The sequence below is a fragment of the Rhinolophus sinicus genome, chromosome 13, assembly GCF_057876585.1.
Source record: "Rhinolophus sinicus isolate RSI-liver-muscle chromosome 13, RSI-T2T, whole genome shotgun sequence".
Classification (NCBI taxonomy): Eukaryota; Metazoa; Chordata; class Mammalia; order Chiroptera; family Rhinolophidae; genus Rhinolophus; species Rhinolophus sinicus.
In genome coordinates, this window is record NC_142513.1 from 9,822,615 (window position 1) to 9,849,915 (window position 27,301).

Consider the following 27,301-nt stretch of genomic DNA (forward strand, 5'->3'; position numbering starts at 1 on the left):
TGAGAGAGAGAGAGAGAGAGAGAGAGAGAGAGAGAGAGAGAGAGAGAGAGAGAGAGACAGGTCATGATGCAAAAATACTTCTTCCTGTAACTCATGGTCAAAAATATCTGAGAAGCTATGGCACAGAGGAAAGGAAGCCCAGCGCAGCCACTGCCACACTGCAGGTGCAAATGTCCTTGTCCCTCCCTCTGGACCCCCTCAGCCTTGGTTGGCCCCATCTGCTCTTCTGCCTACATGCAAGTAAACACACAAGACCAAGCTCAAAAAAGGCTGTGCAGTGGCTGCACAACTGTTTCCACCCTCCTTGGGGAGAGGAGCAGGTGTGGCGATGCCCATGTCCTGAGCTCATCGCTTGGCTGGGGACAAGCCCCTCCTGAAGGCCACATGTCCCCACAGCAAATATTAGGAGAGCTGTCTGTGAAGAGCCACTGGCAGAGGTGCCAGGCTGCAAAGGTTTGGGGCTAATTAAACTGCCTCTGATAAGACACTATAGGGAACTAAGGCCAGGCAGATATTTTTGTGCTTTTCTGTATGTGTGTGTGTTCTTTTTATCCCCAATCCTGGATATCAGAGGAAAGAGTCCAGGTGAGGATATCGGAATTAGAAAAACAAAAATTCTAAGGGAATGTACTCTGTGGTCTCCCAAAGGGAAGGGAGTTTGACCCTCTGCAGATGGGAGATAAAGGAACAAATGATATGGCTGTCAGATATGTTGGCAATTAACCCTATGTAAAAAGGGGATATTGCTAAAAGGGAAAGATGGTCTTTAGGGGGATTTCAAGCTGGAGTCTCAGTCTAGTGGTTCAGAAGAGAAACTTTGGGGTGTGAGGCATCTGAATTCAAATTCAGGCTATACCACTTCCTTGCTGTGTGACCTAGGGCAAGTCGTTTTCCCTCTCTGGTCCTTGGTTTTCTTGCCTATAAAGAGGGGAAATAATATCTACTTCAAGGGACTGCTGGAGGGTTTCAATGAACAGATATGAAGTGCTTAGCCTAAGGCTTGTCATACAGTGAGTGCTCAATAATGGTAGCTCTCATTGTCATCATCATTATTATTCCCACTGCAGCCTGGGGCCTACGTCTGTTCCTTAATGGAGATTTATTGTCCAGGCTGAGCTCCTCACAATGCCAGAAATCATGGAGAACATAAAATTATACTAGTTAACATCTATTGACCATTTATTGTGTGCCAGGCACTGTTCCAAACACCACCTCACATACATTTGCTAATTAATCCTCAGCAGCAACCCTATGAAATACAACCTATGAAATAATCATCGTGGGTATCATCGTGAATTTATCATCAACAACAACTCTGTGAAATTATCATCATCCTTAGTTTACAGATGAGGAACCTTGGTATCTCTTGCTGCATCACAAATTACCCAAACACTTAATGGCTTAAGACAAGAATACACATTTATTACCTCACACAGTTCCTGTGGCTCAGGAATTCAGGAATGGCTTAGGTGCATGGTTCTGAAACAGACTTTCTAATGAAAGGCGGCCAAGATGGCCTGAGGGCTACAGTCATCTGAGGCTTGACTGGGGCTGGAGGACCCACTTCCAAGGTGACTCCCTCACATGGCTGGCGAGTTGATGTGAAGCTGTTGGCAGGAGGCCTCCGCTCTTTGCCACATGAATCTCTCCATGAGGTTTCTTGAGAGGCTTCCCCCAGATCCAAGGGAAAGACAGAAGCTGCAAAGTCTTCTCCCCCCAATTTTTTTTATTGTGAAAAAATACATAAAACATAAACTTTACCATCGCTAGCCATTTTTTCAAGTGTGCGCGTCAGTGGTATTAAGTATACTCACATTGTTGTGCTACTGTCATCACCATTCATCCCCAGAACTCTTTTCATCTTGCAAAACTGAAACTCTCTACCCATTAAATAATAATTCCTCACTGTCCGCTCCCCACATCCCCTGGCAACCACCGTTCTACTCTGCCTCTGTAAATCTGACTACTCTCCGTGCCTCCACAAGTGGAATCATATGGTTTTTCTGTGACTGGCTTATTTCACTGAGCATACCATCCCAGTTCATCCATGCTGTAGCATGTGTCAGAATTCCCTTCCTTTTTAAGGCTGAATAATATTCTATGGTCACAATGTCTTTTTATTATCCATCCTTGGAAGTCCCTTCTGCGAGATTTTATTGGTCCCACAGGTCAGCCCTATTCACTGTGGAAGGGGATGGCACAAGGGAGTGAATACCAGGAGGTGAGACTCATTTGGGGCCATCTGAGAGCCCAGCTACCAGAGAACTTAGTTCCCAGAGGTTTAACAATTTACCTAAGGTCACACAGCAGGCAAGTGACAGACCCGGGATCGAAACCCAGATCGCATGACACAAATGCAACGCATGACCACTCTCCAGTATCAATACAGACCTTGACATGGCTTCCACTGGTGAAGAGGCACCTGGTTGGGTAGAGACGCCCTTGCAGAAGGTCAGGAGGCCTGGGTTGGAGTCTCAGTTCTGGCATTAATTCACCATGTGACCTCGGACAAGTCACTGCCCTCTCCAGGTCTCAGTTTCTTCATTTGTCAAGCATGGGCAATAATAACTACTTCCCATGTTGTTGAGGCAAATAAAGAAAATGAATACATCCTATGAAGCTTAGCACTATGGAGAAAATGAAATAGGTGGTGATAAGAGGGGGGCCAAGGAGTAATACTCTAGATGAGCAGTCAGGAAAGACTCCCGCAGAGGTGATGGCTGTGAGACCAGATATGATTGACAGGAAGGAGCTAGCCATAGGAAGAGCAGGGAGAACAGACTGTCAGGCAGAGGGCATAGCACGTGCAAAGGCCCTGAGGCAGGAGCATTCTGGGGAGTCCAGCCTAGTTGGAGAAAGATGAGTGAGGAGGACAGTGGTAGGCAGGAGGTGGGAGAGGTCAGCAGGAGCATATCACGAAGCACTTGTCAAGCAGGGTGAACAATAGGGAATTTTCTCTGAGAGCTGTGAGCTGTCACTGGGGCACTGTAAGCCAGGGAGCAACACAGTCCTTGCATCCAGGAGCCTCCCACATAATAAGAACGGTCCCAGCCTAAATCTAGAGGTACCTGCTCATCCAAAGCAGCATCCGAGCTCAGCCTGGAGCGTCTCAGCCTGGAGTCACTGTCATCCATCCTTGTCTCGGCCTCCTTGCAAGTCAGACTTGAGACACCATTAATATAAATGAGGCCCTTTCCTGACTCAATTTCCAAATGAGTCCAGTCATTCAAGATCTATATTCCAGGAAATGTGAAATTTATGTAATGAAAATTAAAAGAGAAACTGGGGAAGCAGCTCCTTAAGTGCCTGCTTCCCGGGTAAGTGAGCCAGGTCTGCGTGTCTGGCAGGAGATGGATGAAGGCACCACCCAAGATGGCTGGGAGCCTGTGACCCACAGGGAGGCAGGGAGCATGTTGGCTTCAGGTGGGGGGGTAAAACCCCTAGAGTTCCTTCTTTCCCTAAAGAAAAAGCCATGATAATAATAGCTTATGTTCACTGCTACATACCCAGCCCTGTTCTAAGCACTTTACTTACATGAGTTATCTCATTTAACCCTCACAACAACCCGACGGGGTAAGTACTACTATTTTCCCCCTTTTATAGATAGAGAAACTGAGGCTCATATTGGAGAAATTACTTGATCAGGATCACACAGAAAAATAATGGCCAAAATGGGACTCGGGTCTTTTGTCTATGACCCCCACAGACCCTCTTGCCCAGAGCTCAGACAATGTGGAATGGAAGAAAGACTCAGGAGTCAAAAAGACTTAGGTTCGTATCGAAGCTCCAACTCTTGACCTGCCATGTGACCTTCCTTGGGGAAGACACTTATCTCCCTGAGGCTTGGTTCCTTTATAATCATAGCTGCTTCTCCACAGTGTTCATTTCTGAACTACAAGAGATAATATATAAAGATCCCAAACACAAGATTTCAGATGCTCTCTCAAACTGGTTTTCAAAAAAGGAAAAAAATGTAAACACTTAGAACTTAAAAGTCTTAGGGTAATTAAATGTCTTCAGGTATGGCTGGATCCAAGTGTTGTAAAGATGTCATAAGGGCTCAGTTTTTTTTTTTTTCTCTCTCTCTCCATGTATTGGACTCTTACTAGGAGCTCCAGAGTTGTATCATTATTACAGCTAGAAATCTTGGGTCAAAGACAGCTTTCCTCCCAAAGAGCATGGCAAAAATCCCAGGATTCACTCTGATTGGACCAACTTGAGTCATATGGTCATCCCATAACCAAATCTCTAGAACCAGAGATGGACTATGCTGATTGGACCACCTGGGTCACATGCCCACCCCTGGAACTAGGGAGGGGTGCAGAAAGCCCAGTTGGAACCACTTACAAACTCTAACACTGCAGGTGGAGAGCGCGAGTGAACACTGACTCTCGCAGGGGTGTTCCTAAAGATGGCAGGAGGAAGTAACCTCACAGCCAGCTGCCGCAGGTCCAGCTTCCAGCTTCTGGAGGGACACCCCTCAGACTTGGGGTCTGAGCCTCTGCACCAGGTCAGAGTAAAAAACTAGCAATAATAATACAACATGTCCTAGATGCTTCACATACACATATATTAACCAGCCTAATTGTCACATCTAAAAGAGAGTTTATGATGCACATCATCATCTCCATTTTATAGGTGGAAAACTCAGGCAAAGAGCTACTTGCCCAAGGTCAAATGGCTGTTGACTGGCAAAGCTGAAAACATAGCTGGCTGCAAAGCCCATGACCTTAACCGCCATGCCTGATGTACTGTCAATGAGCAAAGGGACTCGGTTCAAAGCCTCTAGGAGTGCTGGATTGAGGCACGTGCCCTGATGTACCGGGTACCAACACCCAGCCCAGGTCCATCATTGGTTACATGTGGAAATGTGGACCAACTATGGCAAGATATTCTAATGTTCCAGAATATCCCAGGTTTTTATGTGAACTCTCCTGATTCTAAAATGCGGACCCAATTGTTTAATTTACACATCGAGCAAGCCAATAAAACATAGCATCATTCTAGGTGGGACCAGCTACATAATTTGCGGGGCCCTGTACAAAATGAAAACGCAGGGCTCCTTGTTCAAAAATGATTAAGAATTCAAGACAGCAGCTACAGAGCTTTATACCAACTACAACGCTTCTGAGTATGGGGCCTGGTGTGACTGCCCAGTTTACACATCCATGAAGCCAGCCCTGCCGCTAAATACTTGTTGAATCAAATAAAAGGGAAAATGGACATGGATTAGGCACCTACGATGTATCAGACGTAGCTTTATATAGTAGCTAACACTTATCAAGCACTCACTACGTACCAGGCACGTATGTACTAATACATTTAAACCTCACGGCAATACTATATTATTATTCCCATTTTCCAGGTAAGGAAATTGGGGCATAGGGAAATGAAATCATTTGGTTATTGCTAATACTTGACAGAACTGATCTGAGTTGGCAGAGGTGAGAGGGAACTCATGGGAGCGAGAAAAAGACAAGAGGAAAAGAAGCCACCAGAGCCTGTCTCACAAGCTGGGTTGCACTCAGGTCTCTGCCATGACCGTGTGGAATCTGGGGAGGCTGCCGCACCCCAGAGAAGGGCCTGTGGCATTTCTGAATCACGGTGCCATCCGCCCCGGCTTGGCTCCTCTCCGGCGATCCAATTACTAAATGCAGCCGCATTCTTTAAAAATGTCTTTCCTCTTATGTAATGCAATAGTGACAAACGCCAAACAGATGGTGCTGTGACAAGTTTTTAAAAAGTTGATTAGGAGCTCATCTTTCAAAATTAATGTATGGGCATTTAAACGAGCTTCAGCTGGCCACAAAACTCCATCAAGATAAATCACTTGATGAATTGGCCATGCCCACCTCCTCCTGGCCAGGGGTTAATGTGAGTGACAAGTGGTCACGTTGACTTGTGAGCAACAGTCAGAAGATACCTGGTTTAGACGGTGTGGAGAAATGCTTTGAACCTCTCTCTCAAAAGCCTAAAAAGCTAGAGCCTCCTCAATCTATTACCAAGACTTTTTTTCAAACTTTCACATCGTCTTCAAGAGAACGGACCATCTCTCTCTCCTGCAGAAAAACGGGTTAGTCACAAAATATGTCAGATGCTGCCAGGGAACTGTTTCCCCACCACCCCCTTTTCTCAGTGTTCAGGGATGAGATCATTTCATTTGGAGCCAATTATAGATGGAGAACGCTGGGGATGTGCAAAGAAACCTCCTCAGACTCCTTCCCTCCCATCATCACAGGCTGTACCCTGCCAGGACGGGCAGGAACAGGAGGCTGGGTGTCCGGTCCCAAGTTCAATCTCGGGGTTTATGAAGGCCATGCATTCCTCAGCCACAGCTCGGATCTGTTCAGCTAGCATGCCAGGCCATTAGCTAAATGAAGTCTGATGGCCTCAGATGCTCAGAGCTGGATTAGTCCGTAGAGAGCATCAGAAAGGGAAAGGGGCTTGCTCAAGGACTTCACTGGCAAGTTGGTGGCAAAGCCAGATAGCTGGATGGTAGCTCCTCCACCTCCTATGAGGAGGATGTCTGTTGTCTGGCACCTGCCCATACCCCACACCTGCTGCTCCTTGAGTTTTTCTTGGGGAACTATCTTTTTCCTATTCTTGGTCCATGTGGTTCAGGTAGGACTGACTTCTCCCCTACCTCCAGGGATGAGCACCTAGCCCATCCCCAGCCAATCAGAGCAGTCCATGCTCCACTTCCTGACTGGCTTAGAGATTGCACACGTGAGATGAGCCAGGCCAATGAGCAGCAACCCCAGTATTTTGCTGACGTTAAGGCCATTGGAAACGAGAAGCTCTCTTCCTCTTGGCAATGCTGAATTGGGAGGAAGAAAGCCTAGAGCTCCTGGCAGCCATCTATGCTACGACAAGATGCCTGCCTAAGAATGAAAGAGAGCAGGGCCAAAAGAAAGATACAAAACTTCAACCTTTAAACCCCTTTGAACAACCTTTAAACCCCTAGCTGGACCTAGCTGGACCATCAGCTCTAATGCGTCTTCTTATATTATAGTAAAATAAGACCAGGTCTTATATTAATTTTTGCTCCAAAAGACGCATTAGAGCTGATGGTCCGGCTAGGTCTTATTTTCGGGGAAGCACAGTAGGTGTGGGGCAAGGCTCTACAAACATCACTGCATGTTCCCCACCTCCATCCTCAACACATTTCTGATCTTTTTTTAAAGATTAATATCTTTAAATGCATCCCCGTCCCCAGCAGATTCCCTGACTGCACAAGCTCCAACAACGTACTCCAGAGGGAGTATGTAAGGTAAATGTCCCATTTCATGGTACCCAAGAGATGGCTTTGCCTTATCGTGGGGACTAAGCTGTCCCCACTATAGCCTCTGCCTTCCTGTTCAGTCGAGAGCACAGGCTTTGGAGTTCAGTTCCAATCCCAGCTCCAGCATTTCCTAATCATGATAGCTTGTGTAAGTCACTTGACTTTGCTGAGCCTCAGGTTCCTTATCTGTAAATGGGAAAAAGATCACCTACCTTATAGGGTCATTGAGGGAATTAAAACAGGCATCACTATTTAGAGATGGAAAAAGTTGTAGCTGCAAGGGAGTCCAAAAAAGCATATATTACAGAGCCGGGGCAATTCAGGCAATTACAATCTGCTTAGGAAGACAGCACTTACACACATAAAATGATTTCCACATAAAACGATTTCCACATAAATTGGCCACCTACGGCCAAAACACGGGCAGGGAGAGCTGCCTTCTAGGGAACCTGGCCTTGGCTGGGAGTTGGGCAGCCCCCTCGCTGGCCTCCTGGCCAGTCTGCACCTCTCTCCCCCCACCCCACTGCCTCAGCACCTCAATTCAGAGCAGCATACATCGGTGCTGCTGAAAAGCTTGCCCAGTGATACATTCACTCTCAGGGAGAAGGAACAGACAGTGATTCCCAGAAGCACCCAGAGTCCTGATTTAGGAAGGAGGATCGTGTAGCAGCAACACTTGGGCCAGTTGCTGCCCAACCCCAAGGACAGCCAGAAGAGACGGCCCCTCCCCCAACTCCATACTCCACGCTCCTGAGTCCAAAGGCAGGGAAAGCTGGGCCGGCACACTCCGGGTGGGGTATGGGAGTGAGCCACAGCTCTCCCTGAGCTCTCTATTCATCTCTACTGAGATGGTTTTACACAAAGCCAGGATGGGACATTAAATAATAGACTACAAGATGGATGGACCTTGAAGACATTACGCTAAGTGAAAGAAACCAGACATAGAAGTCCGTTTGTATGATTCCATTTATATGAAGTGTCCAGAATAGGCAAATCCATAGAGACAGAAAGTAGATTCGTGGTTGCTTAGGGCCGGAGTGGTCTGACCAATAGGGAGTAACTGGTAAGGGGTATGAGATTTCTTTTGGGGGGCGACAAAAGTTGTTTTAAAACTTGACTTTGGTAATGGTTATACAATCCTATGAATATACTAAAAAGGACTGAATGGTAACCTTTACATGAGCGAATGGTATGTGATGTGAATTATATCTCAATAAAGCCATTAAAAATATGTTAATAACAGTTGACTCCCAAGGGAAGAAAATTAGCCCCCTTTCAAGTCTCTTGCAATTCTTCTAATTTGTCAAAGACCAAGTCTCCGTTAAATACTCCTGTGTCCTTACTATCTTTCAAATACATGCTCATTTCTTGTTTGAACAAGGAGAGAGCAGGCCTCATGCTCAGCTCCTTGGTCAACAACAATACCTAGCCAGACTCATTTGGTTTCCATTGTATTCAATTTTCTGATTGCCTTCTAATTACGGCAACTGGTCATTCATTTATTCAACAAATATTTATTGAGCATTATTGCATGTCAGGCACTGGTCTAGGCACAGGGGACAAAGCAGGGAACAAGACAGACCAAAAACCCTGCCCTTGTGATGCTGATATACTACTAGTGTAGGGAACCTTAGCAGTAAATGTAGCTCATGGGTTTTTAAAACCCTGCTCTGCCACTCACCAGCTGTGTGACCTTGGGCAAATGGCTTAACCTCTCTGGGCCTCAATGTCCTCACATGTAGAATAGGGATAATGATTGCACCTAACTCACGATGCAATAAGTCAATATGTGTAAAAGGCCAAACAGCACTTGGCACACGGTAGGTACTTAATAAATGTTTGCTACTATTTATTTTCATTTCTAGTTGCTATAAAACTTTTCCTCTTTAAATACATGCATTTAAGTATAAACTGCCTTTTAAAATAAATTTATTTAAACAAACAAAAAAAAGGATGGGGGAGTAGAGAGTCAAAAAAAAAAGGTAAGTGTACAGGTAAGGAGAACAGGGCAAAAGCCACGAGCATGTGTTGAGGCGATGACATTTGGGAAGCCCTGAACCAGATCGAGGGAGATGTTAGTAAGGCTATGACTCAGCTGGCACCGAGTGGAAACATAAAGCTATTTTCAGTGTCGACATAACAAGGTTTGTTCCTTTAGTCTCCAATTTGCAGACTTCTTCCCACTCCATGTCCTGTGAGATCCCAAGCCCTGGAGTGGCGGGGGGGTTCCCTGCCATCCCGGAAGGCTTTAGAAGGAAGGGATCTAGAGAGTTAGAGGGCCACAGTGCTAGATGAAGACGAGGCTGTGGACCTCGGGGCAAGAACAGTCCCGGAGCTGCCCAAGCCTCTCCCAGGTCCCTTGGCACCGGGGGTGGCCGGCGGCTTGCCACAGCAACAGCTGGTTCCTGCAAGAGATGGGGCTGGCTCAGCGGCATTATGAATCCCCGGGCTCCACGGATATTTGCCTGTGTGGGCCCCTTCTTCCATGCAAAAAATTATTTTAAATCGTAGTTTATGAGTACATTGTATCAAGATGAATATAATCCAGGCTGAGTTCATTATTAGACCCTCATGATTATTATATCCTTTTTTTCTTCTGATTGTAAAAGAAATTAAAGCTTTAAATTTTCACGGGCCCTAAAAGTGGGTGGGCACTAAGCCCTGTGTCTCCTGTGCCTGATGGAAAATGGCCGTGAGCTGGCCCCCAAGCGCCAACCCCAAAGGCCACGTGGAATGATCCAGACTCAGATCTTAGGGTCTGGTGATTGGTGAGGTGGCACACCTGCCCAGTTGCTTAAGCTCCCTGCACCCCCTTTTCCTCCTGTTGGGAAGAAACACAGTGGAGTGATTAAGAACACAGGCTCTGGAATCAAGGGGGGTCATGACCCAGCTCCTAGGAGCCTCCGCTCTCTGTTCTATGGACAACAGAGATAGCCATAATCTCCGCCTTTCTGAAGTACTGGGAGGTTCTATGAGACGCTCTATGTGGGGAAAATAAAAACAATCATGACAATAATAGCTAACCATGTCAGCTACGCTAGCATAGGGGAAGGAGAAGAGAGAAAGAATGGGGGCTAGCAAGAAGATGGTGGCTGGGCTGGCAAGCGCAGATTGCAGTTAGGATGGCTGGTTGCGGACAGTGTGGATCCAGCCTCCAGTGAGAGTATAGTGCCGCCAGAGAGAATATAGTGGTATGACTCCCCTACCTATGGCTCCGTGGGTGTTCCTTTTTGGCCTCACCATATCCTGCGTTCTTATGTGGGGAGTGGGAGCAGAGACCCTGCAGACTTCCCCGCATGACAAGGTACTTCACAAATGATAGCATTTAAATTTACCATTATTATTTCCACCCTCATTATATAAAATAGAGTTAATGTCCCTTGTCTCAAAAGGGCTTGGGGAGGCCTGAATGATGTAAAGCACCTACCTAGTGCGCAGCACACAGTAGGTTCATGACTATGGCAGGTCTTCCTCCTGCTTGCCCCAAACTCAGAGACACTTCTCAAGCTAAATAAACCCTCCTAAAATCCCCAACTGACAGGCTAATCCCTCCCGGGTCCATGCCCTTTGCATGCCCGCCCTCGCCAGCTGCCCACGGAAAGAATCCAGCTGACAGCTCGTCTCTATCCTCACTTTGATCCTCCTCTTCTGCCCAGTCCTGCCTGGTGAGCTCATGCCCCAATCAGACCTCCCATCACCTGTTGTCAGCCTGGCCAGGGTGGGGTGGAAGCAGGGAGAGATGGCTTTCTCTGGCACAGCCCTGGCTCTGCTTTCCATTCCCGCCCCTCCCTGGTAGAGCCAGGTGTTCTTGCGACCCTCATCTCAGACTCACCAAAGTGCCATGTCCCTCATCCTGGAGTATTTGCGTCCAAAAAGAAATCTGGGATCAATCAGTTTTAGGACTAGAAAGATGGATGGATAAACCAAGGCTCTAGCACAAAGAACAAATCTCTGATGGTAGAATCTCAGGTCTCGGACAGGTAAATAAGAGAGAGGTTGGAGGGGGGTGAACAGAGAGGGCCTCCCTAGAGTGTGATAATATTGTTTCCCATTAATTTATTGGGCACCTACTATGCGCCAAGTTCATTACATCTCATTTTCACAAAGTGCGTATGATTATATCCATTATATAAGTTAGACATGATGATAGCAGCTCCCACTATTAAGCATCCACAAGAAGCCAGGTGCTATGCAAAGGGCACAGGATCATCCCCCAGTATGAGTGGTGGGGACTGAGTCAGGTAGAGGGCTGGCCCAGAGTCACACAGCTAGTAAGGACCAGAGGTGGGGTTTGAACCTGGATCTGTGCAGTCCCAATGCCTCTTGTTCAGGTACATCTGTCCCTAACACCGCATCTGTCACTAGCATTCCCTGCTCTATGTTTGCAGTGAGCGGGGTTGCTCAATTTTAAAGGCAAGAGATTAACACCGTTGGAAATGGGAGAAGAACTCCCAGGACAGACCCCAGAGAGTGCTCTCGTTCCGACAGTATAATAATCCCTGCGCTGGAAAAGCATTGTCAGTGAAAACAGCCTAGACTGGTCTTCAGAGCTTGCCTCAGGGATCTGAACGGTGTAGGTTCAAATCCCATTTCTGCCACTTGCTGGGTGTGTGAACGTGGGCACCTCTTTTTGTCTCAGTCACCTCGTCTGAAAAGTGAGGACCCTAAAAGTATCCACCTTGGGTTCTTGAAATGTTTCAGTGGCATACTGTGTGTTAATGTGCCCTCACCTCCTTCCACGTTCCCCCTCGTTCACTCCACTCCGGCCACAATGGCAGCACACGCCCACCTCAGGGTCTTTGCACTTGCTGTGCCCTCTGCCTGGAACACCTTCCCCCAGATATCCACATGGCTCCCTCCCTCATTTCCTTCAGATCTCTGTTCAAATGTCACCTCCTCTGTGTCACCTTCCTTGAAAAATAACAACCCCCAGAACTTCCCCCTCATTCTGCTTTCTTTCCCTAACACTGATCTCCTTCCTGAAAAATTACAAAATTACTTGCCTGTCTTCTCACAGCAGAATGTTGTCTCCATAAGAGAAGGGACCACATCCCTTTTGTTCACGGCGTCTCCCCAGTGAGCAAGACATTGCCTGGCACATTCTCAAAAGTAAGTGCTCAACAAATATTGAATGAATGAATGATGAATGAATGAATGAATATAAAGAGCTTAGAATAATGCTTGGCGCATAGTAAACACTCAATAAATGTTAGCTGCTATTATAATTAGTATGCTAAGTACTTTTGAGACACCTGCCCTTGTGGGAGGCCATCTAGGGGGCTGATTTAAGCCAAATCTGGGTCAAATCCTGCTGTGTGAATTTGACCAAGGCACACTGCACCTCTGAGCCTCAAGTTTCCCATCTATAAAATGACAGTAACCAAATTTGGCTTTTAAGAGAATTTTGAGGATTCAACAAGAATGCCAACTCTCTTTTCTTGAGCTCCTTCTGGATGCCAGGAGTTATGCTAAGTCCTCAGTTTGCACAATCTCACTAAACCTTCATCACTGCCCCATGGGGAGCTCCTTTTATTTGCATGTTCAGATGAAGAAATGAGAGTTCAGAGAGGTTGTGAGATTTACCCTGAGTCACACAGCTGGCAGTAATGGGAGCTGCTCCTCTTCGGACACTGAGTCCAGGACCTTCCAGGTCCCCACCCTGACCCGGGAGCAGCATCTCACTCCTGCGACACTGTCATCTCTCAGGCAGCAGAGTAACCCCAGGCTCTGCAGTCACACTTCCCCACGCCCCAGTCCCACTGCTCACCCTCCGGCCCCACCGCCGTCCCCATAGCAGCGTTGGCTCCTGGTGTCCTGCGCAGGCCACTCACACCTCACACAGACCATGTGGCCCTGGGTCAGATACCTCATCCACTGGGCATGGGGTGCCCTCACCTGCCGACAGCTCCCTGGAATGGGCCCCAGCCGGAACTGGACACAATACCTGCAGCCACACAGGGAGAGAGCACCGCAAGCACCTGTGAGCATTTATGGAGCACCTACTGTGCACCTAGTCCTGTTTAGGCCCAGGTTGGTACAATGTCTCCCTGATGTTGAAACCTTCTGGGCAACCCATTCTACATTGACAGGTTGCATACAAGAGACTGGGCTGCTGCTTTTTAAGTTAACCTCAGTAAGGGCTTCTATGTGCCAGGCCTTCCAAGCAGCATATCCAAAAGGCTGTATGGTTTATTTCTCATCTGTCTCCCCACTAGAATGTCAGCCCCACAAAGGCAGGAATTTGTGTTTGTTCTGTTCACGGTTGTGTCCAACTCCTAGAATAGTGCTGGCTCAATAAAAATTGGCTAAATGAATCACTGGTCCAATGGAACAGGGAAACCCTGTGAGGTAGGTGTGGCCCCAGTTTGCAGATTAGGAAACTGCGGGTCAAAGAGTTAACTGGCCTAGGGTTACACAGCTAATAAGCATTAGTGCCTAAAACAGAACCACCTAGACCCAAAAAGCCTAAATGGACACTCCTGAGCACTCCACTGCATTTTACAAAAGATCCTATTTTATAGAAAAGATTTGCCACAAAAATTTTTTAAAAGGAAAGCTCCCTATTCTGGGGTATCTGAAATAAGCCAATTTGCCAAAATTTTACTCCTACCCAACTTTTCTACAAGTAGCAGTAAATGGCCCCCCCTGCTGGAGGAGACGCAGCTTGTCAAGGACTGTGTGGTACTATGCCCCCTGGTGGCTGCAGCCTCTGGGAGGCCTGTGGAGACTTTTCTTGTCCCCAGCCCCTTCCTCTGTGATGGGCCCCCAGAATTCCTCAGGAATCTGTCCCTTACCAGAGCCTGTGACAAATGGCACTTATGTCTTCCCAACACACTTTCTCTTCCCCTTTGGCGGTTTATTTGAGGAACTGTTGTCCTCACCCTATCTGGTCTTGGACTGGGAATCAATCAGGGTGGCTGATCCTGGCTCCCCCTACCTGCCACTAATTTGGGCAGATGATTGAAGCTGACCAATCAGAGTTCCCATCCTGCTGGCCACAGTGATTGGTTCAGGGATGGGCCTAGGATCCAAGCAGGACCAATCAAAGTCTCCTCCAAAAATGACACACTGAGACTGGGAGAAAGGACTCCTTCTGCTGGTGTTGCTAAGCTGGGAGGATGTGGGGCTGCTGGTGGCAGTATTGGGGGGGAATGGCTGCTTGAGACTGAAGGCTATATATGGAGAGAGTGAGACAGAATGAATGCATGAATGAATGAATGAATGAATGAATAGGAGAGTGAGTCCTGACATTATTTGACCTCTTGGCTGCAGCCATGCTTAAAGTAATACTATTTCAAAACTTCTTTCCCAGTTATGTAAACCAACAATTCTCCTTTTCACTTGAGTCAGTTTGAGCTGAGCTTCTGTCACTTGCAATGAAAGGAATCCTAACTAATGTAGTTCTCCACTCCATCTCCATCGCCACTGCCTTCATTCAGAACTTATTCTTTCCATTGATGTTTATTGAGTACCTGCCATGTGCCAAGCACTGTCCTAGAAGCCTGACCTCATCACCACCATCTCCAACGCACTGGTCCAGTCCCTGCAATTCACATTTCAAAAGGTGTAGGGCTACCATCCTGGTCCAAACCACATTTCTTGTCTGGACCATTGCAGTAGCCTCCCCATTGGTCTCCTGACTCCCTCCTTGCCACTCTGTGATGGAGTCTCCAAATAGCATTCAAATAGACCCTGTGAAAACCCAAGTCAGATCATGTCTCTCTGCTCAAAATGCTCGCATGATTCTCATCTCATGTGAGAAAGTGCACGACTTCCCACCACAGCCTATAGGTTTGTTTGATCTGAGCTCCCCACCCCATATATTCCTGACCTTATTTCCTGCTCTCTCACTCTCCCTGCTCTCCAAACACACTGGTTTTCTTGCTGATCTTTGAACACACCAGGCATGCCCTGCCTCAGGACCTTTGCATTTGCGGGTCCCTTTTTCAGACATGCTCTTTCCCCAGACAGCCTCCTCCAGATGTTAGTTCAAATGTCACCCTCTCAGTGAGGATATCCCTGGCACTCCCATCCTCTTCCCTGCTTTATTTTTCTCCATAGTACTTAGCACCATCTGACATGCTATTTGCTTATTGTCTGTCTCCTCCAACTAGACTGTCCACTCCATGAGGACAAGTATTTCTGTCCTTTTTGTTCCTTGCTGTAGCCCCAGACTTAGCACACTGCCTGTCATATAATGGGCACTCAGTAAACACTGAGTGGAAGGAAGGAAGGAAAGAAGGAAGGGAGGAAGGAAGAAAGGAAGGAAGGGAGGAAGGAAGGAAGGAAGGAAGGAAGGAAGGAAGGAAGGAAGTTGAATGGAGACCAATTATTAAGGACTTCAAAATCCATGTTAATGAGCTTACAAATGAAACAGGACAAGAAATTGGGAAATGTTGAAGCTTTCAAAGCAAGAGAAAGACATGATGAAAGTTTAATCCAAGGAAAATGTTTACAAATTTTAGTTTGACTTTGAGTTCATTTGCCTCAACTTACCCTACTGTCTCCTGCTCCTTGGGGACACCTCGCTTTTTCCGCTCTTTCCCATAGCTGCCAGTGGTTATCAGGGCAGGGACTGTGGGCCAAGGAGAAAGCAGAGTTAGGTAGCCCAGCACTGCCCTAAGGCTAAGACATGAAAGGAAGCAGGGTTAGGTACTCCTGGTATGTGAGTCATTTATATGGCAGCCATAAGGAGACTATGGGATTTTGGAACTGGGTAGGTGATCCCCACTAGTACCCTTTACGCAATGCTGGAGGCAGGATCTTACTTATCTGTGAGACTTAGAGTTGTATAGTCGGTCAATACAAATTTTTCAAATGTATGATTTTGATGAGTAAAATGAGTAAAACAGTGGATAAGAGAGTTAATAACTGGATGGATGGATGGATGGATAAAATGATAGAAGAAAGGAAGATGGATGGTGAGTACATAAATGAGAAAATAGAAAAATGGGACGATAGAGAAAAAGGGGAGACAGAGAGATGATGAATGGAAAGAAGGATGGATGGAAAGATGACAGGCGGGTGGATAGATAAATGAATGGAAAAGTGGATGGATGGATGGATGGATGAATGGGTGGGAAGATGTAAGGAGGGAAGAAAGGAGGTACAGAGGAATGGATGGATAAATGAATTAATAAAATTATTTTCTTGGGCCAACTTCCAAGCTCTTCCTTCCTAGAATAGGCAGAGAACACTAGAAAGGAGAATTGAGGGTCGGTCCACAAACGGTTGGTGATTCCTTAGGAAAATTAAAAAAAAAGGCCAAAGGAAGTCCCTACCCTTCGCCATTCCCTGAGTGATGAAACAGAACTAAAGATTTGGTGTTGAACTAATATTTGTGACCTAGACGAGGGCCACACCAAAGGCATCCCAGGCCCCTCGCCTTACGACTGCCATTGAGATTGTGCTTCGTCTTTGCCAGAACACTTAACACACAATTTCCCTTCCCTCCCATCTTGAGCATCCATAGTGCTTCTTTTGGGACAGCCTAGAGCAATGAGGAGAGCCTGGGTTCTAGTCCCGGGTTCTAGTCCCAGCTCAGCCTCTTATAGTTGAGATCTTGGTCATGTTACTGCAGCCCTCTGAGCCCGTCTCATCAGCAAAATGGGGATAATACTAATACCTATAGCATAGAGCTATTGTCAGAATTAAATAAGATGAGCCATATATCGGGGGCAAGTTTTGTGCCTCCCTGAGCCTTGGTTTCCCCTCCTATAAAATGAGAATAGTAACACTGGCCTCACAGAGTCAAGGAATGTGGCAAAGTGCTTGCACATAGTAGGGGCAGTCAGGAAGATCTTCCCGGGAAAACTGACAGCTGGGCAGGAAATGATGGCAGGGAAGGTTAGAGGTGAGTGGCAGGGGAGAGAGAGAAGGATTTCAGGCAAAGGGAATGACATTCCCATTGTTATCACCCTATGGCCACCACCCTGGTCCAGCCACAATCCTTTCTCACCTGTACCTGACTGCCATCCCCTCTTCCTTGGTCTCCCTGCAGCCCTCTGCCCCCTGCCCCCACAACCATCAGAATGATCCTTTAAAATGTGGGCAGAGGGAGGAAGGAGATGAGGAAGGAGAGGAGGCCAAAGCCAGAGCACCTGGAGCTTATAGACCATGATGAGGGGATGAGGAGATGAAGGCACTGGGTAGCTATTGGAGAATTTAAAGCAGGAGGGTGACACCGAGGTAAGATTTGTGTTGTAGAGCCACCTCCCCTCCCTGCCAGGCTGTAGCATGGGGAGAAATTTGAAGGGCACAATTTAGCCCTGCTGCCTCCTATTCCACCCCTTCAGGAAAAACCACTTTCACTCCCTTGGTCAATTTCTTCAGCTATAAAGTGGGAATCACCTATGTTTTGTAGATATAAAAACCTTTTGTCAGGGTGTGCAATGTAGCCAACATCTGTAGTTTTGCTTACCCTGCATCCATTCTCCCTAGTTTTCCTTTTAAGAACACCCCTCCCCTACTCTCATTCAGATGGGACTGACCCCCACTTCCCAGCTTCAAAGGGAGCACATGCCCAGTCTTGGCCAATCAGAGTATTCCATCACTGTGGCCATACTGATTGGTTCAGCAGTGGATACATGGCCCAGGTCAAGCCAATGAGACTACATCCCAGGACATTTACTAAAAATGTAGGAAAGAGGCCTTTTCTTCCAGCTGCTAGGCTAGTTGAAGGGAAACCTGGAGCTATCCAAGACTATGACAGGGGAAGAACCTGCCTGAAAATGAGGCCAAGTCAGAGAAGCTGAGAGATGAAGAGAGATTCCTGGCAACATGACTTGTGCCCCTGGATCCAGCTATGCCTGAATGCACCACTGGAACTTTAGTTACGTGAGCCACACATTGTTGCTCAGGTCAGTTTAAGTTGGGTTTCCCATCATGTGCATTCAAAGTCCTGACTGAATCAAACTGGGAGATGAGTAGAAAGATGTTGAGATGCCCAGAGGAAGTCAGAGCCTCGGACCTCATTCACCGGGTGAAGAGAGCGGATCAGGGCAAAAGGAAGGCAAAGTTCCACCCCAAACTCAGACCCCCACACAGGACCTGACAGCTGCCCCTGGTGATCAGCCTGGTGGCCACCTCGACTCACGCAAGGACTGCTGGCATTCCACTCCCTGGCGGTTCCGGTACTCCACACAGCCAGCTCGCTCTTCCAGAGGGGGACAGAGAGCACCCCCATTCCTTGGCTCCTGCAGGACATGCCTCTGGCGGACACGGTAGGAGAGCTGACAGGGCTTGACACAGCGACTCCAGCCACTCCACTCTGTCACAACGCAGGAGACCGCTGGAAGAGAAAGCAGCGTCTCCAAGGGCAACTCTGGCACCTGTGGTGGGGCGGCCTCAGGGCAGTCACGTAACACTGTGAACCTCGTTTTTCCTCTTTTATAAAGTGAAAAAAATAGAATCTACCAGAATGAATTGTTTTGAGGACTTAAGATTATAATCCATGTGAGATAATGTGTGTCCGTATTTCCCCCAGGAGCAATGGTTCAGTATTCGTCAGTTCAGTGTTCACAGTGATTTCATAGAATGTAACTACTGCTGTGAAACATGAGAACGGACCTGTATATTTACACATGTGCGCGCAAGGGCACGCGAAATTATAAATACTAAATTTGGCATAGCGGTTACCTATGAAGAGAGAAAGAAGGAAGGCCCCTGGGGAGGGAACACAGGAGCCCCCGTGCCTTCTGTCAAGGCTTGTTTCTTGGGTTTTCAGGAGGGTTTGTTATGTTATTCTCTCTACATTGGATTATGTCTGAAATATTTCATGATACTAAAAGAAGAAAGGTGCTGGGGGCCCATGTCCTTGAGATACTCCCTGTGCCCCCCACCGTCTGAAGCCCAATGTGTAGATATTTTCTGGTGACATGGCCCTTGGGACCTTCAGCTTCTTTCCAGGTCCAAATCCCAGACCAGGACTGGGTCTAACCAGACAGGGAAGGCAGTCTGGCTGAAACACGAAATCTGCAGACTTCCCCAGAGAGAGAATTCCCATGGATGTGCCAGCAAAACTTGACACTCACACACACACACATACACACGCACACTCACGCACACACAAGGCAGCTCCTACTGTCAAAATTAATTCCCTCATTCCGCAAATATTTCCTGAGCGACTACGGTGAACCAGGAGACACAGTGGGGAACAAGAAATATAGGTCTGTCATCATGAAAAGCACTCATCAGCTATGAGGCATATCCTGGTTCGGCAACACGAAAATGTGAGGAAAAGTGTACACCCTTGAACTGAGGGAACGAGGTGACTGTGTTGTGAACACAGACAGCATTGCTTTTGGCACCTCGGGAAGTCACATACTCCTTGCACAGATCTCTCCTCATAGCAGAGCTGAAATGCTCAGAGCCAGGAAGAGGGAGAGACGAAGGAAGGAAATCAAGCAGGACAAGCTACCAATCGTCATTGCTTTCATCATCCACTTAATAATGACATCAGTTAATGTCGCTGGTGCTGAGTCAGGCAAGTCACATACCCGACTTCACATAACCCTCACCACGATCTTAGGAGAGTGTGCCCTCCCGGAAGTCTATGCATCACACAGGCTCCCCGACCCCAGGCTGTCAGTTGATTTCAGCCCCTGGGGGTGCAGGCAGGGAGGCGAGCCCAGCCCACGTGTTTTTTGCCTCCCACTCCATGCCTCAGCCTCACTCCTGGGTTAGAGAACCCTCAGCCATGGATCCTGCTCTTGCCAGGCTCCAATAACACCATTTTCTCCTGTGCCCCATTGTGAATAGAACCCTCATCAAGTTCTCTTCCATTGAATTCTTCTGGGCTTACCATCTGTCACTTGCCAGGACCCTGACTCCTATACGTATTTGTGCTATCGTCAAATCATCTCACAGAGGAGGCAAGTGCGGCTTAAGAGGACAGAATATCTGAGTCAAGCCAAAGTGTGGGAGTCAGGAAAACCTGGATTCAAACTGCAGTCTCACAGGACTGGTGCAATGATAAATGTGAAGCCCTAAGTAGGTTATAAATGCTCAATACGACAGGGGGCTTTACGCATTTATTCAACAACTATTTACAGCCTACGTGTGCCAAGCACTGGGTCAGGTGCTGGGAACACAGATGAACAAAACAGAAAAAGCCCCTGCCCTCGAGGAGTGATATTCCAATACAATATGATGTAATTTCAACTAGTGACCCATGCTCTGAGAAAAAAACAAAGCAGAATAAGAACAGCAGGGGTGGAGTGATGAGAACTGTTTGGAATAGTCAAGGAAGACCTCCATGACAAAAAAAATCTCAGGAGGTGAGGGAGGGAGCTGTGTAGGTTTGGGGGCGGGGGAGGGGTGTGGGGAGATATTCCAGGCAGAGGGAACAAGCAGTGCAAAGGTCCTGAGGCAGGGTCCAGGTTGGATGCTGGAGGGACAGTGAGGAGGCCAGTGTGACTGGAGCAGAACAAGCAGGAGGGAAAGTGGTAGGAGGGAAAGTGGGGATGTCAGAGGGAGCAGACAGCGATAGCATGCATACAGGGCTTTGATGATGATTGTCAGGAGGTTGGATTTTATTCCATGCATAAAGAAAAGCAATTGCCTGGTTCTGAGCAAAGCAGTGACGTTATCACATTTAAGATTTGAACAGGATGTCTTTGGCTGCTGGGAGGGGGTGAGGGCAGAAGCAAGGAGGCCAGCAAGATGGCTGCTGCAGTTGTCCAGGGGAGAGAGTAGAACCTACATTAGAAGGAGCTACTAGAAGAAATGAGTTTTGTGTCCCTGGAAGTGTTCACAGAGTGGCTGGAAAACCTGGCAGGAAGACTGTAGACCATATTCAGTCACGGGCTGGGCAGCTGGATGGAGGGGGAGCACCCAAGTCCCACCAGGATATTCTATCCTGCCCTGCCTGTCAGACAGGTAAGAGATTTTGCAGAAAACTAGGCATATGCCATCCTACACATAGTCTTTCTGATAGGGTAGGTAGATAGACAGAAATGAATAGGAGAAGGAGAAATTTAGCCCCGGTTCAAAAGCCCCTTGCTGTAGCTCCTACCTGGGTCAAGACCCCTGGCAGCTGCCCAGCAGGACTCCAGGCTGACACATACCCCTAGGGAATGTGTTTACATCTCCCCCCAAATTAAGGGGATGTGTTTACACATGCCCCTAAACCAAAGAAATGCACCGGAAGAGAGGAAGACATCTGCTTATCAAGGAACCCATCCTATTTGTCACCAATACTTCACTAGGTCAGGAGGATTCCAGGTTTTCACACCCCCCAAAGGGATGTGTTTATACATTCCCCCCAAACCAAGGGGGTGTGTTTACACATGTCCCTAAATCAAAGGGATATGTTTACACATGTCCCTAAATCAAAGAAATGCATTGTTAAATGCCAGAGGACCAGGCACCTCAGGGGAAGAAAGAGAGATAAGACAGGGGAGATGGAGAGGCAGTTCTACCCATAGAAATAAAAGCCTTCATGCCATGTGAGGCGAGGCTGCTTCCCTCTCTTGGGTCAGCCCGCTCCGCGTCTCGGAGCGTACTCTCTTTTACTAATAAACGTCTGCTGTTCATACTGCACAAATTTCTGTCTCTTGATTGAAGTTTTTCCTTAAGAAGACAAGAGCCAAGTTTTTGACGTCCTTTCCCGGTAACATTTCCATGTCTCTGGCATCAGGAAGCCGCCGAGCAGCATGCACATGTGACATCCCCAGGAAACTGTCATCACCCCTCACTTATGCTTAGGGTTGTGACTCTACAGTCGTGTGATTATTCACATCTTGTCAGCCTCCTTCACTAGAATGTCAGATCCACGGAGCCAGGGTCCTTATTCCCTGCTGAATCCCAGCACCAACCACAGTACTTGGCACGCAGGGCCTAACGCATCGGTGAATACTGAGAGAATCATGCCTTAGTGACAACAAAGGAAATGAGCATAAGCTGGCATTGCAAAAAATTACCACCAGATGGCGGAGTTTCTCAAAACAAAGGCCATCCCACCTTCTGAGTAAAGAACAAATTCTAGCTTATCAGTGTAGCTAAAAAAAGGTGGGTGGGGGGTGAAGGTTTTAAGGTTGCTCACCCAGCCCTCGGAGAATGAGATAACATCGTGCCAGCTGAGCCAGCTGGAGCCAGACCAAATTTCCCACAGTCCCCTTGGATCCCTCTGCCTCCACTCCCACAGGCCCAGGCTCATCAGGAAATGCCTTTCTAGAGGATCCAAACCCCACCTTCTTCTCTGAACCTCATTGCCCAGCCCCCTGACCGTCCATCCTCCTCACTATCAAAAGAACTTTTCTGGAATGCAGTTCTGACCTGTCACCTAAAATCCCTTAGTGGTTTCCATGTGCTAGTGAAATGGTTCACAAAAGACCTTTTTTTTTTTTTTTTTTGATAGTGGATCATAGAGACCCAAAGGCCTAGTGGCTAAAAATCTAAGTGTCCTGCAACACACCCTCAATCACTCCCTCCCTCCTCCTCCTATTTAACGTCTCAGCACCCTGTCACTTTGAGTTCCCCGAAATGCATGGTCTCCCACAGCTCAGTAGTGAGCAACTGTCATTTCTACCCTCCCAGCCTCCTTACCCCCGTCTTCTGGTAATACAGCTTCAGTTTTCTTTTGAGGAAGCAACTCTCCCCACTCTCAGTCCACATGGTTTGGACAGATCCAACCTCACCTTCTCATTCCTGGTATGAGGCATGTGACCTAGACATGGCTAATTGACATATTCCTTCCCCTAGGCTCAGTGACTGATTGGATCATGGATGAGCATGTAACCCAAACTGGGCCTATGAGAACCATTCCTAGGATTTTGGCTGGAACAAATGGGAAATGGATGCTTTCATTCCATGAGGGAAACCAGTTTGGAGCTACTGGGTCCTACCTTTACCACCCTTTGGTGACAGCGTGCCTGAGAATGACGCTAACGCAAGCAGAGCGGAAAGGTGGAAAGATAGAGTCCTGATGACATCCTTGGAGACCTTGGATCCAGCCCTCCTTGAAGCCAAAATCCTTGGATTGTTTTTCAGTTACCTGAGCCAATGAAGTCCCTTGTTAGTTTAAGTCACTATGAGTTGTGCCGCAACCCTAAGAGTACTGACTCTCTAGAATGAATATGTAAGTGCATCAATGGGGACACTGATCCTTCCAGGATTGAAGTGAGAATTGAAGAGTATAAAATACATGGAAACATTCGGTAAAGAACTTGAAAAGTGTGAAGTCATGGTACCCATCCTTTCAGGCCTTATTAGTCACTCCTGCCTCACTGTCTCCCCACCTCCAACCCATCCTCGCTGATCATGTCCAATCCTCATCTTGCTCTGACTGAAACTATTTCATTCACAGCTACCTTGTTCCCTAAAATAAATTATCAGCTTGAGGGGGACCAGGGACCCATCTTTCGTTGGCTTCTAGCTGAGCTGGGCACACAGCAGGTGGCCAGCAATGTAACTGAATTGAATGTGGGCAATGCCAAGTGCTCCTCTTCCACCGGTAGGCTCCAGTTTTCCTCTCCCACACGCTTACGTCCCTCCCACCCTTGAGTAACCATATAATATTGTGGTCTGGAGCCAGACTGCTGGGATCCAAATCCCAGATTTGCGGCTTCATCGCTGGGCAACTATGAGCAGGTCACTATCTCTCTGTGCCTCAGTCTTTCATCTATAAAATGGACTCGAAAACACTATCTGTTCCATAGGTTTGTTATGAGGCTTAAAGGAGACAATTTATTTAAAGCCCTTAAAACAGTACCTCCCTGGCATTTGGTAAGTACTTAGTAAATGTCAGGATTTTTAAAAAGTCATCCTCAATATATCTCTCCACCACAATCAATTACTGAAGTCAGCCAATGTAAACCCCTAAATCACTCATGGAAAAAACATACACTTCTCTCCATGTCTTGTCTCCTAACTGGTCCCCATGTCCCCTGCTGCCCTGCTGCTCTGGGGGGGGGGGGGGGTCTATTCACAAAACCTTGGCTTCACTGTATAGAGCATTAATTATGAACACAGAATGGACTCTAATAATTCTGATAGCTATGTCAGTCACAAAGTGACAGTCATGCCAGAGCATCATGTGAAAGGCGTACCCAGTGAGCGCCCTAACCAGATAACTCCAGACGCAGGGTGGAGTGTGACCATCAGGACGGCTTTATCGGACTGCAGATGGGGGCACCACACCGTCTTGAGCATAAAATCCGAGCTCTCTGACGACTCATCACTCAGCCCTCACCTGACGAGCTGACAGCTGCATCTGCACTCGTCCCAGACCGAACACTTGAAGCCTTGTCTCCTGACCGTCTCACCGGCCTGGCCTGACGCCCGACACTACACACCCCAGTGCCACAGGGACTCTTGCTGAACACCGGACTCTCTCTCTCATCCTTCCTTTGTAAGATTCTGTTCACCTTGCCTAACCCTATTACTTACAAACCTGTGTGACCCTCTTGTGTGAAACTGCTCTACCTCGACCACTGGAGACTATGCTCTGGCCAGACCCTTGGTTAATGACCATGGGAAACCAAGTCAGTAAGACTGGATCCATGGCTTTATTCTAATAAAGTCTGACATTGTGGAAGGACACAAGCATGTGTGAGACTGCTACTTTGATAGCCACGTCCTGCTCAGGACACTCCGTCCTGCTCATGACACTCCACCCAACCCAGAGAAGGGGGCAGACCCCAGGCCTGCTGCCTTTTTGACACCTTCCTAAAAGGAGCAAAACAAAGAGGGACACAAAGCTTTGAGGATCCCATGCCTACCAACCCAAGCTCTTTGCACAACAGAAAATGCAGAGGAGTGATAGCATCGTGTGATTCTGTGGACCAGGGTCAGACCGTGGGAAAGTATCACTGATCTGTCTCCTGGTCCCCTTTCTGGGGCCCCCACCGCTGGGCTGTAGCAGGGGAGCCTCTGTGGGGGCAGCTCCACACTCTGAATGGCCCCACGGCTGCATGCGCTCTCTGTAAGAAAAGTAGACGATTACAAAAGTGTTTCCAAGGTAGTTCTTCCGCAAGTTTATTCTGAAGGAATCTCATTTGCTACGCTTTGGGAAGATACCACACCCAATTAGTTTTTCCTCGCACTGCTGCCTGCATTTCCACCATTCGCCACTCAAACTGTGGGAAGCAGCAAGGCATTAGAAAATGTGGATGACACCAGGTTCAAAACCTGCTGGATCACCTTGGCTGGCCAAAGCCCTTCCCTCTCTAAGCCCCACTTTTCTCATCTGCTGAATGGGGGCATTATATGCAGGAACCCCAGAGTGCTGTCAGAAAGTAATCAAGTTTAATGAGACACCCAGCCCAGCTACTGGGCACAGAGTTGGTAAGTAATGGATAAATGTTGGGTCCCTTCAATTCTGAGTTTTTAAAAATTTCCCCCTCTTTTAAACGTAAATTCTTTTTTCTAAAATTAAAGTTTATTGGATGACAATTGTTAGTAAAGTTACATAGATTTCAGGTGTATAATTCTGTATTACATCATCTATAAATCACATTGTGTGTTCACCACCCAGAGTCAGTTCTTCTTCCATCACCATATATTTGATAAATGTAAATTCTTGAAGGACCACTGATGTCTCAGGGAAGAAAGGTCCAATCGCTATCCTCTCTGACAAAGGAAACTTGGATCATAACCGCTTTACAATGGAACAGAATTTAAATTTGTGTTTCCAGTGGGTGTGAAAAACTTACTCTTGGGATTTAAAAAGGACAGAGTCCTCCCCACTAGTGACTCAACAAAAGCGGGGCCCAATGTCGGAGTCCAGTGGATACCACTCTGGCGGGGGTCTTTATAGGCAATGCTTGGACCCTGCCTGGTCCGGTGGCCACAGCCTGCAGGGGAACCACAGAGGGGCGTTACCTGCATACAAATCAGGCCCCTATGCCTCCATCTGCCTGCCCAAGTTTTAGCCTGCTCCTCGCCCCACCTCTGCCCCTCCTGGACCACGCTGTCTGGGTCCTCCTTCGTCTCTCAGAGTCCCTCCACCCCAAGCCCTCTCCAGGCCTCAGCGCTTCCCGCCACCTTCTCAACACCGTCTCCATTTGCCTTGTGAACCCCCTGCCCGCATGCCCACCCCTCTCTTGCACCCCAGCTAGGTCCCACGCCCTTCCCGCAGCTAGGGTTGCCAGCTAAAATAAAGGACTCCCAGTTAGATTTGAATTTCAGAAAAACAATAACTTTCCATGTAAGTATGGCCCGTGCAATATTTAGGACGTACTTATACTAAAAAGTTACTGGTTGTTTATCTGAAATTCCAGTTTAACTGGGCATCCTGTACTTTTTTTTTTTTTTTTTTCGCTAACTCTGGCACCCTACCCCGACCCAAGCGCCCTCTCCTCTCTCGCACCCCTCCGTGCTCCTACGTTCCCATTTCCATTGGGTATCCTGCTTCTCGCACCGGTGCCTGGCTGGCGCGCGTCTTCCGCGATCCCCCACCCCCACCCTCACCCAGACCTCCAAGTCCTACGCACAGTCCTTGTACTCCCTTCTCCCAAACACCCCTCAACTCTGTGAGCACCCCTCTGCATTCTGCCCCCGGAGACTCATGCGCCCCTGTGCATATCCTGCGCATCTTTCTCGCGCGTACTCCACACCCTACTCTCCCCCTCCAATCCTGGGCGCCCGCATCCCCCCTTGCCGGTGCGCCCCCAGACCCAGAACCCCCTCCATGGGCGGCATCCTTCCTTCCGCCGCCTCACACCCAAACCCCTGCTCTCCTCTGCTCTAAGCGCCTGCCCGCGCCTCGCGCTCCTGGGGGCTCACCTGGGCAGGCCCGCGCGTAGTCCGCACAGCAGTCCCGCACCGCGCCGCACGCCTGGTCGCAGAAGCAGAGCGGGGGCCCGCGGGCCGCGCAGGTCGGGTCACGACCAGGGCAGCAGCGGCCCAGCGCCGCGCAGCCCTGCCCAGGCCAGAGCGCGCCCCGCGGCTCCCGTGCCCAGGACACCAAGGCCACTGCGGCTAGGACAAGCACCAGGGACAGGATCCGCGCAGCACCAGCTCCACGCGGGGCCATCGCTGGGCTCAGGCTCTGGACCGGACGCCGACAGGGACCTACCC

The 27,301-nt window shown here is 48.1% G+C and overlaps 1 protein-coding gene across 2 annotated transcripts; it reads right to left on the reverse strand.

Annotated features, from left to right (window-relative positions):
* On the reverse strand, positions 1–27,301 carry LOC109460594 (somatomedin-B and thrombospondin type-1 domain-containing protein-like). Of its 2 annotated transcripts, none has more exons than XM_074317644.2 (5): positions 27,008–27,301; positions 18,378–18,572; positions 15,779–15,857; positions 13,178–13,226; positions 1–9,687 (listed from the first exon to the last, which is right to left on the reverse strand). In XM_074317644.2, the coding sequence occupies exons 1-5, from the start codon at positions 27,255–27,257 to the stop codon at positions 9,367–9,369; spliced, it is 894 nt and encodes a 297-aa protein (XP_074173745.2). In that variant the 5' UTR covers positions 27,258–27,301; the 3' UTR covers positions 1–9,366. The 2 variants fall into 2 exon arrangements, with proteins under 2 accessions (XP_074173745.2, XP_019611711.2); XM_019756152.3 differs by having other exon boundaries at positions 9,436–9,687; positions 13,050–13,226.